The 11221-nt window shown below is 39.1% G+C and overlaps 2 protein-coding genes across 3 annotated transcripts; one reads left to right on the forward strand and one right to left on the reverse strand.

Annotated features, from left to right (window-relative positions):
- Positions 1 to 338: 338 nt before the first annotated feature.
- On the reverse strand, positions 339 to 9074 carry gde1 (glycerophosphodiester phosphodiesterase 1). 2 transcript variants are annotated; one of them, XM_042396429.1, is made up of 6 exons: positions 8841 to 9074; positions 6106 to 6281; positions 4716 to 4821; positions 3424 to 3516; positions 2501 to 2712; positions 339 to 2363 (listed from the first exon to the last, which is right to left on the reverse strand). In XM_042396429.1, the coding sequence occupies exons 1-6, from the start codon at positions 9003 to 9005 to the stop codon at positions 2216 to 2218; spliced, it is 900 nt and encodes a 299-aa protein (XP_042252363.1). In that variant the 5' UTR covers positions 9006 to 9074; the 3' UTR covers positions 339 to 2215. The 2 variants fall into 2 exon arrangements, with proteins under 2 accessions (XP_042252363.1, XP_042252360.1); XM_042396426.1 differs by lacking the exon at positions 8841 to 9074 and adding an exon at positions 7413 to 8706.
- tmem186 (transmembrane protein 186) lies at positions 8992 to 10899 on the forward strand. The gene is made up of 2 exons (XM_042396439.1): positions 8992 to 9075; positions 9920 to 10899. The coding sequence occupies exons 1-2, from the start codon at positions 9073 to 9075 to the stop codon at positions 10583 to 10585; spliced, it is 669 nt and encodes a 222-aa protein (XP_042252373.1). The 5' UTR covers positions 8992 to 9072; the 3' UTR covers positions 10586 to 10899.
- The last annotated feature ends 322 nt before the right edge of the window (positions 10900 to 11221 follow it).

Below are 11221 nucleotides of genomic sequence, written 5' to 3' on the forward strand. Positions count from 1 at the left end.
AAGACTGGGTGTCGGCCTAAAAATGGGTAAAACAAGCAAGGGCCAGGGATTTTCCGAAAAATGGCAGAACAAGGGGGAAAATGAAAAGAGCGTGGTTTAAGTGTGGATTTGATTAATAGGCCTACACTGATACAATCTGTGTGCACATTGGAAATAAGTAGTTAATATTTGAATGCAGCGCTCAACAAGGAAGGTCAAGGCCCACAAGGGGAACTCAGGGACCAACCAGGGAGGCCTTGAGATGAAAACTTTACTTACGGAATGCTTTAATCACAAAACATCAAGACATAAGTAACCTAATTATTTGACTGTATAAATAACTCATAACAGATAATATATGAATATAATGACAGCCTTTTTATTGAAGTTTGTGACATAATTTTGGGGAGAAGAGCTTATCAGTTTACATTCATTCATGGACTACAGTCAGCTTTATCTAATCCTCCAATTGTATTCCTCCTCCCACAGAATTTAAACTGCAACTGACAGCTCTCAGCACCCAAACTGTCTTGTTGCATCCCACCAACACGGATATTATATGGGTTAGGTTATTGGTAAATAAACAGAGTATAAAATAATAAGGGGGGGAGGGGGCCTGGAATATTTCCTCAGACACAGGGGGGCAAAAAGGTTGACAACCACTGGTTTAATGTGTTATCCTCAGGAAATACTCTGTACTTTAATGTGTTTTTTTATTCTTCTTTTTTCTCTTAAGAACCATACAGGGGCTTAACATGTTCTTTGTACAGCAGCAGTACTATATAGCACCTCAACCACCCCAAAGAACCGCTGTAGAACCGCTGAAGAACCATACTGGGCTTAAAAGGTTCTTTGTACGTCAGTAGTGCCATATAGCACCTCAACCACCCCAAAGAACCGCTGAAGAACCACCATTTTTTTGTGTGTACATGTATAAAGACTGACTGTATGCACAAGGTCACACAAGAGCTTAGAATAAACTATAATACATGATCATCTACTATTACAGCGCCTATTTTGCTGAATGCTTTCATAACATCTTTGTAAGATGTAAGATTTGTTAAAGAGAAACCACCAATCTGTCTTATTCAGGTGAAAACCACCTGAGTGACTCCATACTGTGTGAGGTGACAGTCTGATCAGCCGGGACAAGAAGCAGCTCAGACAGACTTATCCCGGGTGATATCCAACACTACACCTCCCACACAGTGTATGTTATTTTACATCAGCTGTCATCTCTGAGGACAAATTTCTGCAGATCTACTGCAGTTTTAACGCCTCATATAACCTCACACTCCTGAATTCCTTATTCTTATCATTACTTGTCTTTTACTGTTCCTCTGTACTGCCCTTCTGTGTTTCATATCTTGTCTATGTCTTCTACTTGAGAGTAATTACAATTCTTGAGACACATTTGACATTTGATCGTCTCTGGTTTCCCTCTACAGATACAGTGGGGTACAAAGGTTAGACTCTACTACCAAGAACAACAAATGATGTTTCTCAAACAAGATCACATTATTTTTCAAAAACGCTGATGCTGAAATTTATTATAATTATATTGCATGATGTATATATGAACATTAATCTGAAATCTGTCACCAGCCTGAAAACTTGCTATCTGTATGCCAATCCTACTGTATTTCTACATTTCGGTTTCATATGTGCATATCTCAAAAATTTTACATGTTTACTTGTATTATTTCTAAATGAGTGTTATTCTAGGTAGTTTCATTCAGACCTTTTCTGGGTAGAAAGGACAGTGCATGACTTTAGAGGTTTTGAAAGACAGTATGATATGCACAATAACCAGAAGGGAAAAAAAACCAGAGCAGTCCTGAGCTGGTGAATACAGTACATTTGATTCTGGTCTATTATAGACACGTATTATTGTATTAAAATGTTTATAAATGCACATCAGGTACCTCAGCATGTCTGAGTGAATTCATGATATTATTAAAATGATTAAATCAGAATAAAACCTCTTACTTTGCCTCTTGTTATTGAGTTTGACACCCAGTCTAGTCAGGATGATTCTTCTTCTGTGCAAACATCCACATAGAAACATACAAGCTCGCATACACACAAAAACAGTAATCAAAGTGTGTATGGAAAACAATGAGTGGCATATGTTCTTTTACCTGATGCCACTGTATGAGTGATGAGAACTCCTTTGATTTGATCTTTTTTAATGAGTATGTGTTTGAACATGTCGTATGCTGGGTTCATGTGAGTGTCAGTAATGGGGGTCACAGTCTTCCACAAGGCTGTCTGTGATGTAGTTGACTTGCAGCAGCTCCTGGTAATACACTTTCTCCATGTTTGTGTTGACTGTCCAGGCTACCACCTCCACCCCTCTCTGGGCCCAGTACTGCACATAGTCCCTGCAGACAGCACACAGGAAAAACAGTGTTAGTCTCTTGTAACATTACAGGACAAAGTGGTGAGTTCATGGATTAAATACAGAAACCTAGTTACACTGAGAATATGTGACTGTTTGGTCTCAGCTGTGGAAACTCACGGTGAGACAAAATTCTTTTGTATCAGGAAGGCTGAGATGCCACAGAGCTTCCACAGTACGTGATGGTGCGCCCAGTCCAACACCATGTCCATTAGTGTAATCCAGTGGTGTTTCCACGGTGATGAGAAACGTGGGGTACCATCTCCAAACCGACTCAGGCTCCAGGGCCGGTGGGTCAATGCTGTGACCACGTCTGGGTTACTCTGCCTCATCTGGGCCGGGGAGAGAAAAAGATTAAGTTATGGTGAATGTGAGCAATGCAATAGAAATAACAGCAATACAGTACATGATAGGAATGTAAGCAAATATTTTAGCTTATTTAATCAGTACCAGTATGTTAACAGCGGGGGAGTTTTCATTTTTGCATGTGCAGAACCTTAAATTCAAAAGTGTGACTTTCATCCTGAAAGACTGACCTGTTGTTATCAAGTTAATTCAATACCGGTCAGGTTATCCAAGCTTGTATAGCTAACATCATCGATGTGGTGAATGCAAATGAGAAGCCAGAGCTCCAGCGCTGAGCACTGGGAGTATTGTGGTTTTCATATCAAGGCCAGGTAAAATCATATCTCTGGACTTACGGAAAACATGCAAACCTTTTTTTTTGTAATGGCGTCACCTTTCTGTTCTACTGCTGGTGAACGGAAAAAAACAGACTGGGGTGCAAGTTCATTTTCCCACAGTGGTCAGGCTTTACACTCACGCATAAACAATGTGAAATTTTAGTTTATGGTCCAAGTGCTGGAGCCTGCTGTAATACAGTGTTTATGCATGTGACTAAAACAAACAGATGCATTTGGTGTTGTTCTTAGTGTACAGGCATTACTTTGCATTACTTAGACAGTCAAACACAGTAAATGTGAATTTGTTCAGGTAGAGTTTACTTACTTAACACCCTGAGACAATTCAAAGCACCCTCTTACCCTGTAGATGACTTTGGGCTCGAAAGAACAGACGATGCTGTTGTTGTAGAGGACTGGATGTTTCACATACAAGTCTGTAAGGGCTGCGGCTGCCTGGGAAGAGGAGAACAACCACATGGTTATTGTAAGTCAGTTAACTGTTTACAGTGTGTGTGTGAGGCTTTGTGTCTTTATGTGAGTGTTCTTGTCCAACCACTTGGTGATAACTAGCAGCTGAGTATGTGTCAGAGACACTGCTGTGGGCCCTGAACTCAAGAATGTCACTGCCTGAAACAACAATCACCACTGCAGCTCTGCATTCCTTATTGATGTAAAAATGTGCTGAGTAAGCAATTACTCATCGAGTGGTTAAAAGTACACTGATGCTATATTGATTAGTTGTTCTTTATTTTGAACTTTCTATTATTTAGCTCTACTTGAATTGTAATGAAAGGCTGTTTTTTTGCTGCTTTGTGCACTTTTGATTTAAAAATGAAAAAAACATTTGAATTCTAATAGTACACTGATACAAACATTAATTTAGTTGTTTAATATGCAGAATTAAATGGTACAAACACTGCAGTTTGAATGGCATAGAGTAAGTGACCTCACTGCTTCTTTTGACCCGTCTCTGGCTCAGTTTGTATGTAACTGACACAACATAGTCATATTTTCACATCAGATAGAGTACTGACCACAAGAAATAACTAGTAATGATGCGATATGTTACCGTGTGTGTGTGTTTCTGTTGGCGATTTGGTTTGTCCCAAAGTACAATAGAAACTGGAACATGTAATGTACACCTTACAGTATGTCAATCAATTAATCTACCAAAGTTTTTATTTATGCTCCTAATAAGTTACCAGAACAAAAATACAGTAATGCAGTAGTGTAATGCGCTATGTTTTGATTTTCAGATGTGATAGTGTTGAGTTGCATCGTGGAGGAAATGCTGCAATCTGCAATAAAATCACCAACAACAGATGAATGACAGGATTGGTGCGACCTTTAGAGAGTGATGCAAAACTAAAATAATAAGATAGGGAATTACTTTCCACCCTTAGGAATGATCATGCAATTACAACTTCATTAATTAAAATAATCATGTAGTTGTTTCAGCATGAGACGATCTTAACAACTCTATTTAACCCCTGCAGATATGTAATGATCATTTTGTACTGGTGCTCAGTACAATCTGTCTGTGGCCCATTATATCCCAAAATCATCTTCTCCTCGTTATGTTATGTTGTCTGGGTACAAATCAATTGCACATTATCGAGCCTTGTTTTGATTGTTTGTTTTGTCGGCTGCACCTCATCTGGATGACCTTTGACATCAAAGTAAATGGTGAGCTGCAGTTTGATGCATTCCTCCACTGCCTCCTCCAGAGTTGGAATTTTCTCCCCAGCAAACTTCTCCCTGGTAATGCAGAAAGCAGATGTTACAGTGTGATCTCAGGCTCACATATTTATCAAAATTTTTAAACATTTTTTTTCCTTTTACCTGGAAAACAATACGCTTAACTTTGATCAGAGATGCACATAACTCTTCCGCACCTGGATTATGATAAAATGCATGTGATAATCTGCCTGAGTCTCTGTATATAAAGGCTATATGTTGTATGTATATTTGACATATCTTGTCATGGTAATATAATAATTACCAGGGTACAAGTGTGACTATTATTTGAGTGTTTTTGATGTCTTATAATGTTGGTGATCAAGAAAATTAACATTTCTGTTGTATTTCTAGATTAAATCTTCCTGTTTTGTGGCAGTTTCCTACATAAGTGTTTGTGTTTGTCATACATATCTGTCCAAACCAGCTGGATCCTAATATGTCTTTCTTCTTTAGTTTGTTCTGAGGGGAGCTGTGTTTAGAAACCCCCCTGGCTTATTTGTCTCAGCTGTATTACAGTTGAGCAACTTGCCTCTTTCCTTTCTGGACTAATTTTAGCACTGCATTTATTAAGTTTTTATCAAGCCCTTTTAATGTTTTCTTACAGAAGTCTTGGAGGCAGCATTATACATCGACACAGATAATCACTATCAAACATTTCCACATGCAGCTGCAAAATGATGAATTCAGCGTCACCAACAAAATATTTTGCCCCAGGCTATACTACTGTGTGTGTCAAAAATCTAATCCCTTCTTCTCTGAGTCATAACTCAGTCAAATCCACACGCAGAGACATGATACACATATTTTTAGATTCAGTGTGACTTATACTTTCTGAGGATATCATTGTCTCTGATGTCCATTACAAATAAACGTCCGTAAATACGGTTAGAAATCACAGAAAAAAAGACACTCCTTAAAACTCCAGATCTTGCCTGCAAATCGTGACGTTTTTATGTTTTTCTCAGTAACAAAGTATTAGGGCTCAAGTTGTAAGGAATGGAGAGTTGCAGGCCGCAGCATAATGTCACATTCATGTCAAATCAGAGTAATCATAATTACAAGTTTACAACTTGACACTTCATTATACAGAAATGTCTGAAAAGTGAAAACTAAACAAATACAGATGCCTCATATCAATTCAATAGTGTTGTTACCGGGGTCTCAGTTTTGTCTGAGGGGGGGCCCACAGTGTCACTTTGAAAACTCTCATCCTAAAGCATCACATAAAATAAACAATCAATGCCTAAAAACGTCTATATGTGTGCTTGTGTTTGCATATCTAACTCTATCTGTCTCTTTTACCTGAGTCGATGTTTAGCTGCTGCGTCCAATTTACTCAAGTCAGAAAATTTCAATTGGCTGAGTGGTCCCGACCCGTTGGTGGTCCGGTCTACGGTCTCATCGTGCATCAGTATTGGGACACCATCTGCTGAGAACTCCAGGTCCAACTCCACACCTGTCGCCCCGTTCTTACTGGCCTAGTGCAGGACAGACAAATAACAAATAGTCTTCCAGAAGGGTTTATTTCTGGTCAAATCTGTCATCATTTTCACCTTAAAAAACTTGAACTCCAACCCAAACTAGAACAGAAAAGTATGTTCTGTTTAAAAAACAGTTGTTAAAGAAAGCAGATTCATTCAGGGTGACAGCTCCCATCTTCTACATCCAAATCTGAGACACCTTGAAATATTACATAATTTATATATTTATATTAAAAGCATTTTCTTTAAATTGTTTTTTTAATTTATACTCTGCTTTCTTTTGTATTTATTTGCTGTTTTTATATGCTATCTTCATGTGCTTTGTGTTTGATCCTGTGTTACACTGCTGCACAACCAGTTGTCTCTTGGGGACAAATAAGTAATAAAAGTAATAAAGTAAAGTAAAAACAAGGTTTTAATGTTATACAACTGTTGTGATCATCTTTTTCTGAAGACATATTGATTAAAAAGAGAGGCTATACTGCACCTTATAAACTTCATATAAGCTATATTGCACCTATATCAACCCGGTTGTATGTAAACCAACAAGTAACAAGAAATTACACATTGTTTTAATTTAAAAACAGTGTCTCCATATATAGTCAGTCCATAAAAGAGCAATGAAAAGTTTATTTTTCAAACGCAAAATGTGACCACAATTCTTCAGAAAAAAAAATTTGGGACCCTTTTTATGTTATGTCTTTGCATTAAAAAAAAGGACTATATATTGTTATCAGTTTTTTTAAACTTTCAAATATCAGTGAGTATTGGCCTAACATCCAGGACTGGTTGGGCCACAGAGGCTATGTGGTGTCACAAAGATTTTTACTGTCCAGTCAGACACATTATATACACCACTAGCAAGCCAGGATTACTATAATAGTGCAATGAATGACAGTGAGGATGTGTGATGGTAATGTTGTGGTTTGGTAATAAAAGACTTGATGCTCTGGTGGAGGGGTAAATATATTCTTCTTTGTTAATATACAAATTTAAGTCCAGTTTACGGAACTGCGGCATGGATGAAGATATGTCACCCTCCAGTGGTGATGTGCTCCCTTATAACCACAGGTCTCACCCACTATGAGAGGAGAACCAGACCCGAACATCTCCACCTCCCCTTCTCACCTCCCGTATGGCTGCTATCGTGTTCTCCGGTGCGTCGTGCCCGCCGCCCCGGTGGGCGACCACCGACACTTTACCGGAGCCCGCCGCGCCCTTGGCTGGGTGAAGCACCTGCCGGGCTCGGTTGGCTGGTACCTGGGGGAACCGGAACATGGCCAGAAAGAGGTAGAGGGAGGCGGTGAGGACGGTTGTCCACACCGGGCTCCGGGTCCCCAGCAGGACCACCACGAAGACGAGGGAGTAGAGAGAGATTTCATCTCCCAGCTGCAGCATTGTTGTCCACTCTCGCCTTTAGCTGCCAGCCCGACCTGCTATCGCTAAGTTTACTTTCCTCAAAAGCCGTATCTGAGATATGGTCATGCTCCACCCAGCTCACTAACATAAGCTAATAATCGATGACACTTTCGACTGTGTAAAAAAATGAAACTACTCTGCTTCAGAGAGTAGCATAATGCAGCAGATGTTTGTTTTCTGGTTGCAGTCTATGGCAGATGTGACTGCTTTGCCCCAAGTGTCATTTCTTCTTCTTCTTTGGTGTTTATTGGCGGTTGGCAAACCAGCTTAGAGGCGCATTACCGCCACCGACTGGAATGGAGTGTGGAAGAAGAGATTATGCAGAAAAAAACCCCTCTAGATTATTTAGTTTAATCAGTTTCTTTTAAAAACTTAATAATGCCACAGTACATCTTGCTTTCCGTTTTCTCCAAGAGACCTGACAATGAAAAGTCATTGTGTGTCGCCTTCCTTAGTGACAGAGGAAAGTGATTTCTCTTGATATTGTATTTTCTACAATGCAGTAGTACTTGTTCGACTGATTCTGGTTGTGTGCCTTTTGCTGGTTGGGTGCTTGCCTAATCTATATCATGTATGGTTGAGACCTATGTGACCTATTCTCAGACAAGTGATGGTGACATTTTCTTCCTTTCGTTTCCAGCCCACCATCCTCTGAGCACATGTCTTTGTATATAATATTGATGTCTTCTAGTTTATTATCATCCCAATACTCCTGTTATACTGATTGTGCATATGTCCCAGTGAATGTCTTAGCTTCAACTTTTCCTGTAGGTCTACATGCTTAATTCTAAGTGTTTGTTTGACCAGAATATTCATCAGCTCATTTCCCTCCACACCAACACGAGCAGGAACATAAGTGTCAAGTGTCTAGTATAATGTTAATGTCAATGCACAATTTACAAGGTTTTAGCAAGGTTACCGCAGGTCAGTGTTTAATTACATGTCGAATAAGTTGTATCTAAAGGTGATGATAGCTCCCAAGTTTCCCACAAGGGGGCACAAGAGCAAAAAAAACAAACAAACAAAAAAAGAACAAAAACAGAAAAGCAAACGAATGACTTTGTGAATGATCCAAAACCTCGGAAAGATAAAGGTACACTTTAATCAAATAGATACAAAATAACTCAAAGAACTCACCATACCGATTGGTGGCGGTAACGCGCCAATTCGCTGTTTGCCAACCGCCAATAAACCATGAAGGAGAAGAAGAAGAAGAGAATGCGGAAGAAGCAGCAGCAGCAACAGAAGAAGAAGAAGAAGAAGACTTGTGAAACTCATCCAGGTCAAAGTGTTCTGTGTCATTCTAGAAGAAGAAAAATAAGGAGACAAAAGAGGACCTTTGTCTCTGTGTTTAACACTCCATGCGGCTATGGTGAGCCTATATCTTGCTCTCAAAGATTTGCACGTGTTGTGAAAATAATTTGTAAGGATTATTGGCTACACAAGCTAACTGCTGCTTTCAGCTCAGTCAGGATTTAGTCAGTCTCTTATTATAAAACACTAAGATATTTATTGTCAGATCTGTTTACTTAGATTTTGTTAAAACAAACAAAAAAAAACGCGCACTGTTATGTTTTATTTCTCATTTTTATTTAAATGTAGCCTAACTGTTATACAACCATATCATACTGCAGCCATGATGATGGGTATTTTAGTAGGTTGTCCAAAAAAAACAGGGACATGTGTACAGTGTCATTGCAGTCCAGTCCAGTCCAGTCCAGTAGCCCTGCAACTAAGTTTTGTTGAGATTTTTCAGTTTCTAGCTAGTGGGAGTTACAGTATTTTAGTAGTGCTGTACTGCATTACTTTGCATAATTAAGGTTGAGGATGCAACTTAAGATGAGTATAATTATGGATTCATCTGCTGATTATTTTTTTGATTAATAGTTTTATCTAAGAAATGTCAGAAAATTGAGAAAATTTCGCATTGCAGTTTCCCAGAGCCCAAGCAAATTGCTTGTTTTGTCTGACCAGCAGTCCAAATCCTAAAGATATTCAGTTTACTATCATTGATTTTAAGAAAACAAGCAAATATCCATACCTGAGATGATTGACATTTTGCTAAAAAAAAATTAAACATTTCTGTCGACCAATCACTCTTTTAATCGAATTATATCAACTCTAGTTGAGTGTTGTTATTTTGTCCACCACCTAAGTGGGTATTTATGTTAAGGTTAGTGTTAATTTAATCTGTTTGATGTTATGTTTTTTTACAGATGAGGTCAGTGTTGCTACCCAGGCTAACCTCACACATCCTGTCCTGCACCAGAGGATCATGTCTACTAACAAGTCGGATATCTCATGGTGTGCAGCCTCGCTCACCGGGGCACACACCCATCCAACAGAGCCTTTATGAACCCATTATACCTAAAATCACAGCCCTGGTCAGGTACTCGGACTTGTCCAGGCAGAAGTACAATGTGATTTATACCCTTCCGCACATTAAGCTCCTCAGTGCCTTGTCCAGGCTAAAACTACTCCAAACTGGAATCACTATGATCATCCTGCCCCCAGTGTACGTCTTCTACCTCCAGGGAGACATCCCTTTCTTTCTTGTTGGCTACACAACCGGAATAGCACTGTTCGCTGGCGTCATGCTATACACTGCTAGTCATTTCCTCAGGAGGGTGGTGGGGATGATGTACCTGGACCCGTCTCAGACTACACTCAAAGTGTCCCACCTTACCTTCTGGGGCAGGCGGCATGATATCTACCTCCCTGTGTCAGATGTTATGACCATTGGAGATACAGGGGACTCCCCAAACGAGACGATATTTAAACTGAAGAGATACAGCAGCCCCCAGACACTGTATTTCTCTACTCATTTTGGACGTGTGGTGGATAAACAGGGTTTTGAGAAGGTGTTTGGAAGTTTAAGGTGATGAATTATTGTTAAAAGTGCAAATTATTATGTTCCAAATGCAGCCTTGCTATGATGAGATGGGCCTGTTCTCCATGAAAGATGGTATCAATCAGAGTTAAAGATATTACAGTGATCCACAGACTGTAGTTAATATAATTTCTTCAGTAAATATAGCTGTTATCAGTTGATATGATGTGTCCACTGTGAATACATTGTTTCAGCTCGTGATTGAAAAATAAGGATTCATGGCCGCAGCAGGACTTTGGCGTCTAGTTTGGAACAACATGCTGAATGACCAGTGTCGGCAGTAATATATAAAGAGAATTCAAAATACCTTTGTCTGGTAACCAGTGACTGAAATAAAATAAGTCTTCTTGATACAAGTGAGATTGTCCAAATGTTTTACAAGTGAAAAGAGTTGAATCTTAAAACAATGACAGACAACACAGTTGGCTGCATGAAATGATCGAGTAAGCAAAAGGACACAGAAAAAAAAGGTAAGTAATGAAGAGAAGGACATTTAAAAGAAAACAAGTTGGTGACTCATCTGTGAACAGTGACTGATCTATATTACATTTAGAATGGGAGATTCATTAACATACAATTCATAGGATTTAAAGAAATGTACTTTATATTTTTATACATGCTTTTACAT

Source organism: Thunnus maccoyii, chromosome 2 (genome assembly GCF_910596095.1).
Source record: "Thunnus maccoyii chromosome 2, fThuMac1.1, whole genome shotgun sequence".
Lineage (NCBI taxonomy): Eukaryota > Metazoa > Chordata > Actinopteri > Scombriformes > Scombridae > Thunnus > Thunnus maccoyii.